At 41.9% G+C, this 20,112-nt stretch overlaps 1 protein-coding gene across 2 annotated transcripts in view; it reads right to left on the bottom strand.

The window, feature by feature from the left end:
* RNF130 (ring finger protein 130) overlaps positions 1 to 20,112 on the bottom strand; it is a 183,839-nt gene that overhangs the window by 52,176 nt on the left and 111,551 nt on the right. For both annotated transcript variants that reach the window (XM_061149627.1, XM_061149626.1), the window contains exons 4-7: positions 16,756 to 16,827; positions 14,841 to 14,923; positions 4,838 to 4,934; positions 3,100 to 3,304 (exon numbers count right to left, since the gene is read on the bottom strand). In XM_061149627.1, the coding sequence (XP_061005610.1) occupies positions 3,100 to 3,304; positions 4,838 to 4,934; positions 14,841 to 14,923; positions 16,756 to 16,827 (457 nt within the window). The remainder of the gene's footprint in view (positions 1 to 3,099; positions 3,305 to 4,837; positions 4,935 to 14,840; positions 14,924 to 16,755; positions 16,828 to 20,112) is intronic.

Genomic DNA, 20,112 nt, shown 5'->3' with positions numbered 1-20,112 from the left:
ACTGGCACAAGGAAGTGAAGCAGGAGGAGGTTTGCCAGAGAGCTACTAAGTGGAGAAGGTTAGTGGGAGTAGTGGTGAAAGCTGCAAGGCAGAAAGGAAAGCATGGCCCAAACATTTCTTCCAGTTAAGGTCCTGAGGTCTGTGAGAGGTGTGGCACCAAAAAGTGTGCAGTAAAAGATGTATATAAAATGGCACATGGACACAGGTTTTCAAAACTGTTAAATGACAGTAAAGTGGACTAGCCAGACTCATAACCTTTCTTCTTCATCTGTCACTTCTGCATGGCTGTGTCACTCATTCCTAAAGAAAGGCTTAGAAATATGGAGCAGTGGTCCCCAAAGGTCTCCTGGGTACTCCAAGCAGTTCGCAGGCTGGCTTCCGTGGCATTCTCATCTATGTTCTTTTTGCCTACAAGTGGGTTTACTTAAGAGTCTTTTTTAAAAAGGACATCTTATTGGTGTCTCCTGCAAAGAAGAGGACCACCCTTCACAACCCCACCACTGAGCAGCAGCACTGGCTGTTAAGGCCTCACCAAGCAGAAGTGGAAAGGGAGAGTTACTCATAAGACACTTGGCCCATCAAAGAGACGAGAGCTCACGGCACACAGAGCTCTAAAGGTGTTTTCATCTAGTCTCTTTCTAGATCTAGGAAATCAGTTAATGTTTCCCCTTGATTTTTCAAACTCTGTATCATCAAGGTAATATTTCAAAAACGGTATTTACTGAGAAACGTAACAACAACCTGAGAATCAATCTGACTTCCTAAAAAGTTTTTAACTATAAAATATTCCCTAAAGTATACACAAACTAGGACTGGTTTAACAAAGTTTTACACAGTAAAATTCCCTATACATGTGCAATTATGCAGAGAGAAGAAATTTTTACTTCAAACGCCAAATGTTTATATGTGAAAGCTATGTGTAACATGGGTGTTTCTAATCTGCTTTCCATGGATCCTACAGCTATGCAACACTGGGTGCGCCCACTAATTCTTCTAGAAAAAGGTTGTTATACTTTCATCGAATTTTAAAGGTGGTGATCTTCAAAAGATTAAGAAGAACTGTTCTTCAGGATTCCAGGATGCTGAGTTGTTCTATAAGCATTTCTCTGCCCATCTTGGTTTACATTATTAAAATGCACAGCAAGCTCTTTCTTTTTAGATAACAGTGCAGCCGCTGCTTCTTGGAATACAAATTCTTCATCAACAGAGTGAATTTATTAGGTTTTTCTTTAAGTCAAAATAATAAACATTCAGGAACCCATGTAAAATCCACCATTTTTAACCCCATATATTTTAAGTTAGGAAAAATGTATACTGGCATTTAAAAAAAATTAAGAGATGCTGGTCATCAATTTCAAGAAGCTTAATATAGCATTTTTTATTTTTTTCTTCTTAAGACTTTTTTATACATGATAAGCAGACTAACTTCACTTATGTCTATGTTTCCAATTTTGAATATAGCATCCAGACATGCGTGGCATTTCAGTTATAAAAACCAGTAACCAAAAAGAAGTAAACACCATCACAGTGACGCCCGACGGGCCCAGAGGCATCTCAGCACCGATGCACGCAGCCAGGTCCCGGCCGCCTCTGTCCTCCCCAGTGAGTGTTTAGCACAGTGCCCTGCAAACAGCGGCTGCTGGCTGAATGCGGTGCAGTTACTATGGTGCTACAGAGCTTTGAGCTGAAAGGAGACGCAGCTTTGGTCTCATCTAACCACATGAATTTCACTTTAGCATGTACAAATTTGCTAAAGGTGATTAATTTGACACATGAAGTAATATTTTTATCATCAAAATATTAGATTTTGAAAGGATATTTCTATATAAAATATAACGGGATAATTACTTAATGTAGTAGTAGGTGCTCAATAAATGTTGATCAATGAAAGACCTACCAATAACTCATTAATAAACAGGCAACCTTTGTCTCTTTTGTTATTATTACATCATTTTTAAAAAATCTAGCCCATAAAACCTAAATGTCAAAGCAGGAAACCATGAAATGCTGTTAAAACAAAACAATGGGAAATGGTAAGAAATTAGCCAAAATGTATCAAAGAATAGTTTTACTGATTCTATAACTTAATGAACTCTCCTTGAGTTTAAACAAATGAGAATAAAACATGCAAAATCATTTTCTAACAATTTTTGGTTGGTTAAAAACATGTATAAATCAATTGAATAGACCACCCAAGTCTTACTACTTAAGGGAAAAGTCTTTTTGGAATAGTTTTATCCATGTTACTGACTCCCAGAAGTTGAGAGGAGTCCCATTAGGGTTAGGGCTTGAAGCTATAGGCAAGCACAGCATATACTAAAAAAGGCAGCACCAGAGTGGTGATGAGGAAGATGGGGTGAAAGGTTGTTAGAAGAGAATAACACATAAAGAATGGATTGAAAACAGCTGGCTTGTTACAGGGTGAATGTCCACTCACACGCCTGCCAGCCCACTCATACTTTGGTAAGGCCATCAAAACATTCAGAGCATTTTTTTTTCTTGTCAACATTTCAACAATCATGACATTCATAACTAGCCCAGAACATTTTTAAAAAGTAGATTATCTTATGGCTTTTCTCACACCTCTTGTACAATTATACCAAGACACCAAATTTCATAGAAGTGTAAAATACAGCGAGCGGCAACTGGCTATCTCAACTGTTCCTGAAGTTGTGAATTTTAGGTTCAAATTCTGGATGAGTGTTTTACTAAGTTTCCTGCAGCATAGGAACTAGAGAGCGCTGGTGCTCACAGTTACACAACACACCTGTGACGCTGCAGACGTCACACCTCACATCCCTGTGTGCAACACCATCATTTCAAAACAGGCTGATAAGCAGCTATTAAGACCGACCTCTGATCAATTGCTCATCAAATGGCAACTATAATCATTAGTTACACACAAATACACAAGTTTCTTATTAGAAAGGAAGTTTCATGATTACAAATATCTGTTTTAACAAAAGCACCCATGACTTTCTCAGTTACAGACTTAAGTCACTGGCACCGGTGACCAATTGCCTCAACTCTTCACCACACGTCAAATATCAAATATCAGCAGCAAGCCAGTCCCGCACCCTGGGCACAGGGCCCACTTACTTGTTACTGCGATGTTGATCTCTCCTGTTCGAGGAGTGAGCTCGCCATCCTGAGGAAGAGGCGAGATCCCCGAAGTGCGAAGTGGCTCGAGGCCAAGGGAGTTGTCACTGGCGAGCTCACCTAGGGCCGACCTTCGGTTAACTGCTTGGGTTCTGGTGAGCCTTTCCATGTCAAATGCTACATTATCAGTACACGGTAAATTTGGCTGCAAAATATTTCCAGGTTAAAAGTGCTTGTAAGATTAACAGATCCTTTTATCAAATTCTAAATGCTTGACATCCTGTTGCAAAGATTTTACCAGTTTTTTCCAAGTGATTTCCTCTCATTTCTCTCCCCATTTACACTTTCCATTCTCGTTCAAGAGTTTTTATTTAAAAGAAACTGGTGATTTCTTCCCCGAAATGATAAAAGGAAAGCCAAAATCCACTGACTGTAGAACTGAGAAAATTGGATATTTCATCTTTATAAAGGACAACGTTTTGTGAACATGGCTCACAGGCGAAGAGATTCATTATTATTATTATTATAAAGTTGACAATCAGTGCAGTGTATCACTTTGGTGCATGTGTTAACACAGATAACATAAAATATCCCGTTTCCCCTATTAACTGTTCTGTAACACCTCATCTATTTGCTAGTCAGGTTTTAAATATATTTCACCTTTAAAAGATAAAGAAAGCATACCACCAAGAGTAGATCTACATTGGGAAGTCTTCTGAACTCTAAAAACATGTTTCACAATGTAAGCACCCAATGCTGAGGGAGAGGAGCAGAGTGCTGTGGGGCTAACGGCTACTTTCATCCCCTAACTAGTGGACGTGGAAGGCCAGGGGTGCTGCCAGACAGTCTCAAGGGTAGCCCTCACCAAAAGGGAGTATCTAGGCCAGTGTCAAGTGTTAAGAGGCAAAGAAACTATAAATCACTGACATGATCTTTGAGGATGGGAGGATAAATGGGGCACTACCACCTAACTGGATTGCTTCTAAAATGTCATCTGATGGCATATTTTAAATAGGATTATTCAGATCTGCAAAGTTAAAATGAGGAATTCATCTGTTGGGTCAACATAAACTTTCTTCTCTATATGGAGATTATTCGACGACTCTTTTTTGAGATCAGAAAGTATCTCACTTTCCTCTAAAAGGCAATAATCCTGGACATATATTGATATTTCTTTTAAGGAAAGAACTCCAAGGTCCTCAGGTAGTCAACGCTGGCTCACTTGGCTATGGCTGAAGTGCTCTATGTGGCTGGTACCCAACCAAAGCCCCTACCCAGCTGTCAGAGATCAGCTTGGGGCTGGCACTGCCCACCCTCACTGACCTCACCCTCAATTACCAACATCCAGGAGAGCAAAGCCAAATTCAAGAGGAAGAAACATACGTAATGACACAGTTTAGTATCACGTTGAATGCAGAAAAAATTACTACTGGACTAGAGTTAAAAATCCACATTCTCCTCCTTTAAAGAAAAAAACCATATTGAAATATAGGAAAATCACATCCTTCTTTCTACCTTAGTTCTTTGTCACACACCTACCACCCAACAGAAGCACACTTTAAAGTAGACTAGCACAGTTCTTCAGCTGCTCTTCCATAAGTTCTCTGATGTGGGCTAGACTTTAATGTGGAAGAAAATGTAGTATTGGACCAACAAGACTATCTGGCAGAGAAAGCCTATGTTATGTTATGCTTAGATGTAAAATGACACAGAAGTATTAACAAAATAGGAAACATACCACAATGCCCAGGGCCTTCAAAATATTAAGTTTGCACATAGGACAGGTACAATGTTCACTAAGCCAGGGATCCACGCAGGATTTGTGGAAAACATGCCTATAAAAAAATGGAGAATTATATCACAAATTATATCCTGAAAAACTCTTAGGCCAAAATGCAAAGAAATGAAATTTTTAGTTAGCCTGTTCGGTCCCAAGAGACAAATACTGGGGATGTATTAAAACAGAGTCGGCAGAAAATCTAAACCCAATCTTATATGTTAATAGCACTGTATAATGAGAATTGATAAGTAGTATTTGGTTGTTTGGTTTTATTCCACCAAATTCCAAATAAAGATTTGAGGAAAAGTAGGAAACTTACTAAGAATGAAGATAACTATCTTATAAATCAGTTGTTTTCAATAATATCCAAAGCAGAAAAAAAAGAATTTCAAAAAATATTAACCAGAAGTTAAATGTTAACCAGGAGTTAAACTCTATATAATTAGTTTCATGAACCTCTGTTTAAATGCTGTTTAAAACATTATTTAAAAAGAGTTCTTGTAAAACAGATAGACAGGGAGCCCAGACTGGCACTCTGTGAGAACCTAGATGGGTGGGAAGGGGGAGAGGAGGGAGGCTCAAGAGGGGGGTGGTGTATGTATGATTACGGCTGATTTACGTTGTTGTATAGCAGAAACCAACACAACATTGTAAAGCAATTTTCCTTCAATTAAAAAAAATAAACCAAAGGTAAAAACAAAAAAATAAGTAAATGAAATAAAAAAAAAAAAAAAAGACCTTTAAGCAACCTAAGTTAAATGCTTGTAAAGTTACAGGGTAGATGGACTATTTTTAGGGATGAGCTGTGCTTAGGAATCAGATAACATTTAACCAGCAGTTTTTAGCTAAAATGTTGAAGGGAGAGAGGATGGGTGATTTTTATTCCAGAGAGTGGAGTGTCACATCCTTTTGACTGGAAATAAGTCATGGAGGGTTTTGCATTCTTGAAGAAGGTGCATGTGCCCTATGGAAAGGAGAAAAGACAGTGAGGGCGCTCTTGAAATCATTTCTCAAGCTCATGTAGCTCCCTGTGGTAGCCCTGAGAACCTGAAATGAGGCCACAAGGAAGCCCCACAGTCCTGGCCAGCGGGGCGGGGGCAGAGGCAGGGGCCAGGACAGGCGTTCCAGGCACCATTATCTAATCACAGTCTCGGGATAAGATAAAAGAAATTTTGAGAAAAATACCAAATTGAACCATCATATGCTTTTTAAATGTTGTTAATTTGTAATTTATATATTAGCTTATAAGTAGTTACATATACCTTTTCAAAATATATATTCCTGTTTAAAAAAGTAAGAGATTTAGAAAACTCACTGTTTTAATTGGGATTTGGAAGAAACATTCATGCTTACAGTTTCAACCCAAATAACCAATCATCATTCAGTAACCTTGTACCCATTTTTTGGGGTTAAGAATCAAGATGTGTGTGCATGCTCAGTCACATCTGACTTTGCCCACATCTCCTGCATGACAGGTGGATTCTTTATCCATTTAGTCACCCGAGAAGCCCAAGAATCAAGATATTGGCAACTAGATGGTGGTCCTAGTAGTAAAGGACTTGCCTGCCAGTGCAGGAGACATAAGAGATGCGAGTTCGATCCCTGGGTTGTGAATATCCCCTGGAGGAGGGCTTGGTAACCCACTCCAGTATTCTTGCCTGAAGAATCTCATGGACAGAAGAGCCTGGCGGGCTACAGTCCATATGGTCGCAAACAGTTAGACACGACTAAAGTGACTTTGTACACACAGTCTGAAACTTACAGATAATGAAATGAATCAGAACCTCATCATCCCTGAAGGTTTTCACTTAAGGGGTGAAAGTCATCAAACCATAGGCAAGACCTAAATTCATTTAGTATACATAACACATTGTCACATCTGTTTACTGTTCCTTGCATCTGAAGTGTACTCTGAAAGGGAGATAAAGGCTTGCCCCAGAATTCCACTGAGAGGGTATTCTCAGAGGTGGGGATTATTTCCCAGCAGCTGTGAATGGTGTTGGCTGTGGCCTAAGGAAGACAAGAACAAGGCCTCTATTCCTTTTTTCAGATACAGACCCCTTTAGGTTTGACATAAATGACAGCTCCTCCTCACTGCAAGTGTACATGCATCTGCCTTTATTTGGCATATGTTTGGCAAATGTCTCTGGGAGGTCTATGGACCAGTGAGGGTTTGGTCAGTGTTAGTAGAGATGGGGGGCTGGGAAGGTGCTCTCAGGCAGTTGGATGCAGTGTGGACAATGAACTTTGGCCAGTTGGCAGGTGACAGAAGAGAGAAGGTTATGTGACCTCTAGTGCAGCTGCTCTGGAGTTGGGGAGCTGACTTGAACCAGTTGTCTGTGGAAATCCTGGTTTAAGCCAGCAGTGCTGGCTTTTACCTTCCCTTCTTACCAGCATTTCTGCTTTCCCCTTTTCTTATTATCTAGCTTTTCTTTTCTATTACTGGTTATTTGGTATGAACAAAATGGTTTAATCCCGTATTTAATTTTTAAAGCTGTTTAAATTGAGTGTTCTCTGTCCCTTTAACCTTAGTTATAAATGGATTTCTCTTATGTCAGGGTCCTTAAGTGTTCCCTTGTAGATTTGCTGATCTAAAAGAAAGTGTTTGGGTCCCTGTGGAGCACTGTAATGAAGGAAAACAAAGACCAACTGTTCTCTAGGGACAAGCTGGGAAAGAAAGCCTCTCTTCCTTCAGTTCAGTTCAGTTCAGTAGCTCAGTCGTGTCTGACTCTTTGCAACCCCATGAATCACAGCACGCCAGGCCTCCCTGTCCAACACAAACTCCCGGAGTTTACTCAAACTCATGCCCATCGAGTCGGTGATGCCATCCAGCCCTCTCATCCTCTATCATCCCCTTCTCCTCCTGCCCCCAATCCCTCCCAGCATCAGGGTCTTTTCCAATGAGTCAACTCTTCGCATGAGGTGGCCAAAGTATTGGAGCTTCAGCTTCAGCCTCAGTCCTTCCAATGAACACCCAGGACTTATCTCCTTCAGGATGGACTGACTGGATCTCCTTGCAGTCCAAGGGACTCTCAAGAGTCTTCTCCAACACCACAGTTCAAAAGCATCAATTTTTCGGCGCTCAGCTTTCTTCACAGTCCAACTCTCACATCCATACATGACCACTGGAAAAACCATAGCCTTGACCAGATGGACCTTTGTTGGCAAAGTAATGTCTCTGCTTTTTAATATGCTATCTAGGTTGGTCATAACTTTCCTTCCAAGGAGTAAGTGTCTTTTAATTTCATGGCTGCAGTCACCATATGCAGTGATTTTGGAGCCCCCAAAAATAAAATCTGACACTGTTTCCACTGTTTCCCCATCTATTTCCCATGAGGTGATGGGACCAGATGCCATGATCTTAGTTTTCTGAATGTTGAGCTTTAAGCCAACTTTTTCACTCTCCTCTTTCACTTTCATCAATAGGCTCTTTAGTTCCTCTTCACTTTCTGCTGTAAGGGTGGTGTCATTTGCATATCTGAGGTTATTGATATTTCTCCCGGCAATCTTAATTCCAACTTGTGCTTCTTCCAGCACAAGTTTCCAGCACAAGAAACTTCTTCCATAAGTTTCTCATGATGTCCTCTGCATATAAGTTAAATAAGCAGGGTGACAATATACAGCCTTGACGTACTCCTTTCCCTATTTGGAACCAGTCTGTTGTTCCATGTCCAGTTCTAACTGTTGCTTCCTGACCTTCATACAGGTTTATCAAGAGGCAGGTCAGGTGGTCTGGTATTCCCATCTCCTTCAGAATTTTCCACGGTTTATTGTGATCCACAGAGTTGAAGGCTTTGGAATAGTCAATAAAGCAGAAATGGATGTTTTTCTGGAACTCTCTTGCTTTTTCAATGATCTAGCGGATATTGGCAATTTGATCTCTGGTTCCTCTGCCTTTTCTAAAACCAGCTTGAATATCTGGAAGTTCTTGGTTCACGTATTGCTGAAGCCTGTCTCTTCCTTAGCTAATTCAAAATCAGAAAGTTTTTGGTTTTTTTTTTCTGTAAAATACACTTTTCCTTTAGGTGATCTGCCCACCCTATGGCTTTCCCACCCTCAGTCCCCACCCAAGCCAGCAAGCTGCCCCTCCCTCCCTCCCATACTTCCTCCAGCCACACTCTTTCCAGGATTTCAACAGTCTAGCTCTACACCCGGCCCAGAAAGCAGTCTAATTCCCACAGCACACCTCTCCCCCTTCACCTGCTGGCCCTTCTGACACAAGCCCGTCACTCTGACTCAAGCCACTGACAGCTGTGGAGAGGAGCTGCCCTGAATGAGCGGCTTCTCTTCTTCATCACCTGTTTTCTTTACCTCTTGCTTCTGTCTCCTCGGGTCTACTGTTTTACCAAACTCCACATGGCCTTCCCTGCTCCTACAATAGCCTGTGCCGCGACAAACAGCCCTTTCTGACTACCAGCTGTCTCATCTGAGCGCTGTGGGGGAGAAGCGCAGAGGGGAAGGCTGCCTGCCGTCTGCCTTGTGAGGCTGTTTGCAGCAGTAACTGAAAAACTCAGAAAAGACCCCAAGGATATACAAATAAAAGGTATTATTAAACACATAACTAGGCAAAGTAATGTCAATACTTCATACAACTCCTGCGGCACGGTCAGAACACTTCAGCGTGCTGAAGTGAAGACTTCAGGTCTCCACACGCCCACACAAGAGTGAGCTCTTACAGGCTTGCAGATGTACAAAAGGCATCCACAGACACTTCAGAGGGGCACGTGGGGCCAGTAAGACTTGGAAAAGAACCCCTTCCCACTGTTCTAAAAAGACCCGAATAATAAAAATGCACATAAACACAGAAAAGGGCCCGACATACTTAGGGCTGAGCGGTGTACAGGAACGGAAAGCGGGCGATGTGTTCAGGAACGGTGAGACGTGTAAAGGACAAGTGTATCAGAGCCTCAGAAAAGTCCTTTATTCCTATTAGAAATACTTTGGGATACAGAAATACTGGGGGATATGTGGAAGTATAGAACATAAAAGGGAACAAAACCAGTAACACTGAAACACAATGCCTTCTCACTCTCCTACTTCCCAACACACTGTAAGCTAGAGTGATCAGAACAATGGCTGGGGGTGGGGTGAGGCGTCTACATTGAAGGCGAGTTGTTTTCACAGCTCTGCAGCCTCTTGGTGCCGTGCAAGACCTGGCAAATATAAAAGGATCCAGGATTACTAAAGGTCAGAGACAAGAACTCTTTTCCCTGAACTAGGACTGGCAGTAGGCACTGTTTTAAATAGGCTTTCCCTCTGAGGAGGGGGCATCACAGCAGTGCCTCTGCCAGCCGCCAGGCGACTGACCCACTTTAGCTTCCAAGGTGGCATCTTAGACATACAATGATCCGAGCTGCAGCACTCTACTTCTGAAAAGTGTTTTTAACCACCAAAAATTTTGTGGCTGACCTTTAAATAGAAGAGGTGCAGAACAGGGAGCGTTTTCCAGTTTCTAAGATGAGTTGGCTAACATCCAGAGGACGGCTGACTGTAATCAGCTGACACAAGTGGGAGGTCCCAATGCGGTGCTGACTGCCATCTGGCCTCAGCAAATTAACATGACAGAAGGTCAGGAGTGAAGGCCATGCAGCAAGAAGCCGGCAATCCACAAGAGGCTTGCTGTCTGTACAAAGTCTTAGTTCAGTCTTGGGGCAGGTATGTTAAAAGGAAGGACAAACAGATATAAAGGCACCTGTACTTTCTCCCTGCTTTACTCAGCGGAAGAGACAGTGAGTGCAGATGCTTTTCAGAATCTGGCTGTAAAGGGGAGAAGCTGTAGGGTGGTACAGCTTCGGAGATGGGTTTGAAAGAGAGTTATAAAAACTGGATAGGAAATGCTTGAGCATGATGGAAAGCTGGTGGGCAGAGACAGAAAGGACAAGAACTGGAGGGAACAAATAGTCAGTAGAGCCAGGTCTCAAGGATGAGAAGGTGTTGGCACACAGAGGCCCAGGTTGAGAAGCACATTAGAACCAAGGAGGCTGTCCTCTGTCCTGACAGGAGGCAAGGCTGCAAGGGTGGATGTGGAGGCAGGTGTGCCTGAAGGCTTAGGATCAGCAAGCCAGGAGAGTTTCAACTAACAGCCATTGTTTTCTGTGAAGACAACGGTGAAGTTATCTGATGAGAGTGAGGAATAAAGGGATGAGTGCAGATGTTTAAGGAGAATAGATACCCCTGGATGTGCTGCTTGAGGAGAAGGGAGAAATGACCAGGGAAAAAGAGGGGCTCTGGGCAGTGCTCTGGGCCCAGCTAGCCTTCCAGGCGCCAGAGCTGTCCGGCAACCAGAGCTAAAGGAAGAGAGAGCCGAGTCATACATCACGTCAGTTTCAGTGACCCGCAGGCTACAGAGGGAAGGCAGAGTATCTGAGGGAGCGAGCACAGACCAAGTGGCACACAAGAGTTGTTAACTCAAAGGAACTTGAGAGGGACCCACGGGAAAACAGAGGCTTAGGGAAGACGTGGAGTAAAGATGAGTATTTGTTCGGAGCCATTCTCTAGGTCAGGTGTCCTCACTGGGAGGTATCTGTGGCTGTCAACGGCCACGTGTGGGGGGTGTTAGTGGCACCTAGGGAGTGGAGCCATAGATACTGTTAACACAGGGGGAGCCCCTCAAACCTGCCCAACAGAGAAATGTCCGGTCCCAAATGTCAACAGTGCCCAGGTGGAAAGACCTTGCTCTAGGTAAAGAACTGTCAACTTGGGTCACACAGAACGTTGCTTGACTGTAAAGTTAGTTTTGACTGCACCTCGGAATCATGCTGTTGTCACCATCTCAGTTAGAGGAAATGTTCTGCTGAGCAGGCTGTGCAACGCAGAGAAAGCTACAGCTAGCTTCAAAGTAAAAGGGGAAGCATCATCTAGACAAGGATCTAGGAATAAAAGACAACCACGCGAGCAGTGTCCTAATTACAGGTGCAAAAAAACGCTGTGTGTCAAATTCTAATACTCGAAAGCAGACAACAAATACAAAGGCTGAGATCCCCTCCGTTGGTGGTAGGTCAAATTCTAAGAAATTTCTAAGATCAAGCAGAGCTCTAGACTTCAACAGATGGCGTGGCCTTGCAGCATCAGAGTCACCCCTGGCACTTAATAAAAACAAACAAGCCTGGAGCTCCCCTCATGATATGTTTCTGAAAGTTCCCCATTGATTCTGACCTTTGGAAGGAAAAAAGAGAACTAGGAATGAAACTCTAGAAAAGCCAATTCTTGAAGGACAGAAAGAATTTGGAACAAATTTCCCAGCACAATCTAGTTTCAGCTGAGGCTCCCCTGAGGAAAACACTGTCACCTTACTAATTACCATTAACAGCTTTGGAAGCCTTCATTCTTAGGTCCCAGACAGTCCTAGGGGCCCCTGGACTAAGAGAGGAAGACAGAGAATCTGCAAAGACTTGACTTCTTCCTGGTTATTCCAGTTTCAAAAGAAATCCGTGCAGGTAAGAACAGTTTTTAAAAGCAAGTAAGAGCCGATTATGCTCTATAAAGTATCCTACTACTGTTTCCCCTGGTTGGTATAGCTGACCCTTCAACAAACGTGGAGGGGCAGCGGTTAGGGGTGCTGACACCCACTGAAGTTGAAAATCCACATATAGCCTTACAATCATTCCTCTGTATTCGTGGGCTTCCCCGCTGGCTCAGATGGTAAAGAATATGTCTGCAATGCAGGAAACCCAGGTTCGATCCCTGGGTTGGGAAGATTCCCCGGAGAAGGGAATGGCTACCCACTCCTGCGAAATCCCAGAGAGAGAGGAGCCTGGCGGGCTCCAGTTCAAGGGGCTGCAGAGTCACACACGACTGAGTGACTAGCACTTCCACTTTCTTTTTTTCTCTATTCATGGTTCTGCACATTCATCCATCAGCTGATCACCTATTACTGCAGTATTCACTACTGAAATAAGTCAACTGGTGCAGTTCAAACCTGCGTTGTACAGGGGCCAACTGTGTTTGTATGTGTATTTCCTTTAGCTTCATGTTTTTAGACCTGAAAACTATAATTAGATAATTTAATTTTCTACAGGACAGCTGTTTTACAGAGTTCCCTTAATATGTAAACTAAATGACGTGACTTCCAGAATCCTGGTTTTCCATTTCAATATATGGAATTATTCATATGTTATGATTTAAAGAAACCCAGATCTCTCTGGATTCAAAATATATAACTTTGTGAATAAGTAAACTAACACCAGTAGCCTCATGGAGACAACTACTACTGATTATTTTATTCATTCACGTGTTCCACATTATTAGAAGGTAAGAGTTACATGAATGAGTTTTAAATGAGAAGAGGAGAGGCTTCTGATTTTAGGCTTCTCAGTAGGTGACTTCATGTTTTTCCAATCAATGCTCAAACTGTATATCTTAATGTTTCATACTCCCGAGCTTGGCATAGCACCATGGTAGAAATCCACACGCTCTTCTGGGGGCACCAGAGTGCAGGCGAACATCCTCCTTTCTGAGGGAGGCATGTGGCCCTGTGTAAAGAGTAGAAATAATGCAGAAGGACATTTTTACACCAGCGCTGCCATTTCTGAGTTGTGTGACCCTGGCCCTGGAAGCTCCACTCCTGACGTCACCACACCTCACTGGACAACGGGGAGACAGCAGATGCAAACTGCACAGAGCAGAGTGCCTGACCTGGGGTAGGCACACAGCACTTACCAGTCCTCCCCACTGCACACAGCCAAGGCTCAGTCAAAGGCTTAACCCAAGTCCTAGAGTTCTGCTTGTTGTTCAGTTGCCCACTCATGTCTGACTCTTTGTGACCCCATGCACTGCAGCATGCCAGGCTTCCCTGTCTCTCACCATCTCCCAAAGTCTTCCCAAGTTCACATTCACTGCATCGGTGATGCCATCCAACCATGTCATCCTCTGATGCTCTTGTCTCCTTCTGCCCTCCATCTTTCCTAGCATGAGGGACTTTTCCAATGAGTCATCTGCGTGCATCAGATGACCAAAATATTGGAGCTTCAGCATTAGCATCAGTCTTTCCAGTGAATATTCAGGATTGATCTCCCTTAAGATTGACTGGTTTGATTTCCTCGCTGCCCAAGGAACTTCCAGGAGTCTTTTCTAGCACCACAGTTCGAAGGCATAAATTCTTTGGCATTCTGCCTTCTTTATGGTCCAGCTTTCACAACCATACCTGACCAATGGGAAGACCATAACGTTGCCTATACGGACTCCTGTCAGCAGAGTAATGTTCCTGGTTTTCAACACATTGTCTAGGTTTGTCATTGCTTTCCTGCCAAGAAGCAATAGTCTTCTTATTTCATGGCTGCAGTCACCATCTGCAGTGATTTTGGAGCCCAAGAAGAGGAAATCTGTCACTACTTCCATCTTTTCCCTTTCTATTTGCCATATGGTAATGGGGCCAGATGCTATGATCTTAATTTTTTAAATATTTAGTCTTAAGCTGGCTCGCTCACTTTCCTCCTTAATCGTCATCAAGAGGTTCTTTAGTTCCTCTTCACTTTCTGCCATGTGGCCTAGTGGTAAAGAAGCCAGCTGCCAATTCAGGGTTCTGGTACCCAGTGCCAAGTGGACACTGCTGAGGCTTTATTGGAGGGCCTAGTGATGTATCCTTGATCTAAGAAGGAGAGGATCAGTGGCTAGATCTGAAACCCACAGAAATCACAGCAATAAAAATTCTTGACCTTACTGTTTTTAGGCTACTGATGCACCCTATTTTTCTCTTAACTAGAGAAGGTTTGCAATCAGGTCCTGCTGAAGTCTGCAGTAGAGCTGCCAGGGCCACATGACTCAGAAATGGTAGGGCCAGTAGGAAGTTGTCCTTCTGTATTATTTCTGTTTACCACCATGTTCAGTGGGCAGCCAGGCCTCTTCCTACCAGAAAAGTTGTGGGTAAGAATGGCTCTCAAAAGCAAATGGATACCCACTCCAAAAGGGAGATACACAAATCACATTAGTACCATTCTATTTTAAACAAAGAAAGCCGACATACTTGCAGGGCAGAATCCGGACAACATCATTCTGTTTATAGCTTTCTATGCAGACTGCACAATGATCGAAGTCTGGGTCTGTTTCCTGAAAGGCAAAGCACGGGAACAAAAGTTACATGCTACTCCTAAAAGTACCTAAATGGAGGAGATACAATCCAGCTAAAATTTCTCCTGTGGCAACTATGGTAAATAGGTAATTATAGAATGAAAAGTTATAAAAAATGTAGTATGTTTCCAACTGCTTAACTGTGTCAACCCAAGTTGTATCCAGGCCGATCTACTTTGTTTTTAAACTACAGTGTAACAGTTAATACTAATTCTGTTTGTGAAATAGCTTAGAAATCAGAATAATAACGTTTTTCAAGATTCAAATCAGCCATCACTTTGGACCACCTTCTCCCCACTACTGCTGCGTCAGTATTCTGAGTGTGCTGTCCTCACCAGGACACTCATCTGACCACAAAGTTAAGTATAGGCAGGAAAGATGGTGAGCCACCACCAGACCCGCCCCAAGGATAGGAGATCTGGGACAGAGAACAGCCATGGATTTGACTCTATACGAGGTCTTTATCAAGGTTCAGGAAGAGTCTGCCAGGTGTTTGGTCAACAAGGGTAACTGATCACTGCCTCCTCTGGACTGGGGAAGGGCTCCCCTGACCTGTCATTTAAACAGAGCACTACCAGGAAAGGCAACACTATTTGCTGCGTCGCTGCCCCTTGGACTGAAACTCAGCAGGACAGGTCTAGGAGATACAAACTAAGAAAAAGTGTTGACTTTAGTAAGGAAAGATGGTTAGCACGGGGGACAAAGTAGGATGGATAAGTTAAACGAGCTCCAGTGAAGTTCAAATTAATGTGGCAGCTGAAGGTTATCAGATCAAAAAAGCATTTATATGGGTGATCACTCCTCTGGCATGAAGTACAGTTGTTGAGATGCTGCATATATTTTCTGCAAGTATTTCTAGTTTTTTGTTTATTTAGTGTACCATGAAGTTCACTGAAAATATTTCTACCTTTCCAAGCTGTAACAAGGGAAAATAGATGTAGGGTGTCAAGGAAGTAGGAATAAAAATGAGTAAAGTAAAGAAAGTGGTAAAACTTAAGAGGATGGAGAATTATCCGTAATTATCCTTCCAGAGTTCTTCGATAAAAAATTAGAGTTGGTCTTTAGCAGAAGACAGGTTTGTTTTTTATGCCTTCAGAGACACAGTTTTTTAATTCTAGATAGCCTTGAATATATTGAATATAGGGTCTCACATTAAGTTGCTATTTTTGTCCACAGAAAGCAGAAGCAGGACTCCACCAAGTTTCACAATCTGACTGAAAAACTGGGGTTAGCAATTTCAGCCACAGATAGCTTCTATCACTGCCTCTCCGATTTATTCCCCATAAGCTACCAGGCCCAACTCTAACAAACAGTGCCCTTCTTTCAAACTGCTCAGCCAGCTGGACAGCACCATGTTAACTGCCACGCCCTGAATGTGGGTCTCCAGTTCCCACTAATGTGAAGAATTCAAAACATAGAAGAGAGACGCAAAGTCTTAGAAAGCATGGGAAGAGAACGCACATTCCTGGCTCTGTACAGAAGAACCCCAAAGTATGCTAGGTTTCAGCAGAAGAAAACTGTTAGGGAAAAAGCTAGGGACATTATAAGGAGTCCAGTGAAGCTAATGATGACAAGAGCATTAAAAGTCCAGGAAAATTAGAGAACTGTATGGAGGATCTCCAGATAACAGGCATACTAAGAATAAGATTTCCAAGAGAAGTTAGTTTACAATAAAGCATCAGATGGTATGCTTGAAGTAAAAGGAAAGCCTAATGGAGGAGACACAAATGGTCAGTATGCACTGTCATCTACCAAACGAAAAGCAAAATACTTTACTGTTTTACAGTGCTAAAGTGATTTCATTACTATACCTTATCACCCTTTTTCACTGTTCTGGTTGTCAATTTGCTGATGGCTTTCTTGGCTGCATCTCCAAGACGACGCTATGAAAATAGCAAAGAAAAACAGATATTAGGTGCAAAATCTCTGTTTTTTTTTTATTTCAACAAACTTTAATAAAATTTTTACTGAATTTTAATAGATACACACATTATATTAATTTCAGGTATACAACATAATGATCCAATACGTGTATATGTTTTGAAATGACCACAGTAACTCAATATCCATCACCAGACAGACCTTTTTCCTTCTTGTGATAACTTTTAAGATATGCTCTAGATGATATTCTTTATTTTAAAATAAATATATAAAGTCCTATTATCCTACATTACTTTCCAAGTCATATCACATGAAAGGATTCCAAGAAAACAATTAAAAAGTTAGAAAAACTGGCAGTTTCCCCACAGATTTACCATTCTGGTAAATAAGTGTATATAGTAAAAAAAACAAAAACAAAAACAAAGCCAGGTGTCATAATCACCAATGCATTTTGTATCTAACAAACATTTGAAACGTTACATTATCAGTATCTAGTTCTTATACACATCAGCGCTACCGACCACCGACCACTGTTCCAACAGCTTTCTTATTCTGCTCCAAGGGTGACGCACTCTCAGACATACAAGCTCTGTCTCTGTGAAAGGGTATCTCTAAAACGCCTCAAAACTGCTTATCGATCTCAGTGCGTGGGGGGAGGGATGCGGTCATGAGCTCTGCTTCTGACTGCCACTGCTACGCTCCATGATCTTAGTTAAGAAGGGATATTCACCTTTCTGAGCTTCAGTTTTTCTCGTTTATTTAAGAGTTAAATCAGACAAATCTCTAGGGCTTGGAAAAGAGTAGGAAGGAGTTAGATAAGGAAAGCATTGGGACAGGAAGGGGGATTCTGGACCAAGGACTACTCCAGTAAAGACAAATAGGTAAGAGGCACAGGTATGTGAGAGAAATTACAGATTGATATAACTGTAACTATGGTGAGCAAATATTTTATTACTCAAATTAGAATATTCTGAGAGTGAGAGGACCCTGTTAATAATTATACTGGGATAACAGGTGCAAACCAAGACTGCAGGTGCACTGGGACAGACAGTCACCTTGCAGATAACCAGATCCTAAGCTGTGATGGGAGGCAGATGATGGGGCTGTAGTAGTATGATAGAGGCTAAAACAACGGAGACCTTGGATTTTATCCTGACAATAAAACAAAAACAACAGAAAATTTTAAGAGGAACTTCAAAGTACACCAAAGAAAAAGGAATTTAATGAACCTTTAAAGTACTCATCACTGAATTTCAATTATCAATATTTCTCTATATTTTTCATCTATTCCCCTCTCATTATTGTCCTAGAGTATTTCAAAGGCACATCACAAGCACTGTATGCTTTCACCCATAAACTCATACCAAGTGAACTATGTCTAACAGACATGGGCTTTTGTTTGGTGCTACTGTCTTACCTAACAATATTAACAATAATTAATCAACATAATCTAACACTCAAACTATTTCCTCAAGTGTCTCCAGAATGTCTTACTACAGTTGGCTTGCTTGAATCAGGATACAGCAAAGTCTAAACATGGCATTTGGTTGCTATGTCTCTCAAGTCTCCTTTAATCTATAAGTCCCCTCAATCACATACATGCATTCATATGTATACATGCCTACATACACATATTTCAAAAACAGCCTTATGGAGATATAACTGACTTAAATTGTATAAAGTGTACAATTTGATGTTTTAACTTGACCCATGAAAGCATTACAATAGTCAATAGAGTCTATCATCCTTCCCAAATTGCCTTGTGTCTCTTCCTAATTCCTTCTTCTGCCATCCTTTCACTTCATCCCCTATGACTTACTTTCTGCTGCTGCTGCTAAGTCACTTCAGTCATGTCCGACTCTGCGAGACCCCATAGACCACAGCCCACCAGGCTCCCCAGTCCCTGGGATTCTCCAGGCAAGAATATTGGAGTGGGTTGCCATTTCCTTCTCCAATGCATGAAAATGAAAAGTGAAAGTGAAGTTGCTCAGTTGTGTCTGACTCCTAGCAACCCCATGGACTGCAGCCTACCAGGTGCCTTTGTCCATGGGATTTTCCAGGCAAGAGTACTGGAGTGTGTTGCCATTGCTACTATGGTTTATATTTTTGAGAGTTTTATATAAATGGAATGATAGTATATACTATTTTCTGTATGCTTTCTTTCACTCAGCATAATTATCTTGAGATTAACCCATGTTGCTGCATGCATCAATAGTTCACTTGTTTCTTATGCTATGTAGTATCCCATTATACCACAACTTATTTACCCTTTTCCCTGTTGATGAGGCATTTGTATTATTTTTCAGTTTTGGTGGTAATGAATGAAGTGAAAAACAAACAATATACTTTACATTTCAAACAGGACACAGGTCTCTGTAAGGATCTGTGCTTCCTTTCTGCTGGGTCAAACAGCTATGAAGCAGAGAAGACTGGCTAATATGGCAGGCATGTCTGACTTTTTAAAAATTATTATTTATTTATTTATTTATTTTTTATTAGTTGGAGGCTAATTACTTCACAACATTTCAGTGGGTTTTGTCATACATTGATATGAATCAGCCATGGATTTACACGTATTCCCCATCCCGATCCCCCCTCCCACCTCCCTCTCCACCAGATTCCTCTGGGTCTTCCCAGTGCACCAGGCCCAAGCACTTGTCTCATGCATCCAGCCTGGGCTGGTGATCTGTTTCACCATAGATAGTATACATGCTGTTCTTTTGAAATATCCCACCCTCACATTCTCCTACAGAGTTCAAAAGTCTGTTCTGTATTTCTGTGTCTCTTTTTCTGTTTTGCATATAGGGTTATCGTTACCATCTTTCTAAATTCCATATATATGTGTTAGTATGCTGTAATGTTCTTTATCTTTCTGGCTTACTTCACTCTGTATAATGGGCTCCAGTTTCATCCATCTCATTAGGACTGATTCAAAATTATTTTCTTATTGAAGGATAATTGCTTTACAGAACTGTGTTGTTTTCTGTCAAACCTCAACATGAATCAGTCATAGGTATACATACATCCCCTCCCTTTTGAACCTCTCTCCCTATCCCACCCTTCTAGGTTGATACAGAGCCTGTTTTGAGTTTCCTGAGCCATATAGCAAATTCCTGTTGGCTACCTGTTTTACATATAGTAAAGTAAGTTTCTGACTCAATGGACATGGGTTTGGGTGGACTCCGGGAGTTGGCGTGGACAGGGAGGCCTGGCGTGCTACAGTTCATGGGGTCGCAAAGAGTTGGATATGACTGAGAGACTGAACTGAACTCAAACTAAGTTTCCAT

This window comes from Dama dama, chromosome 9 (genome assembly GCF_033118175.1).
Source record: "Dama dama isolate Ldn47 chromosome 9, ASM3311817v1, whole genome shotgun sequence".
NCBI lineage: Eukaryota > Metazoa > Chordata > Mammalia > Artiodactyla > Cervidae > Dama > Dama dama.
This window is presented reverse-complemented; position numbering and strand designations above follow the sequence as displayed.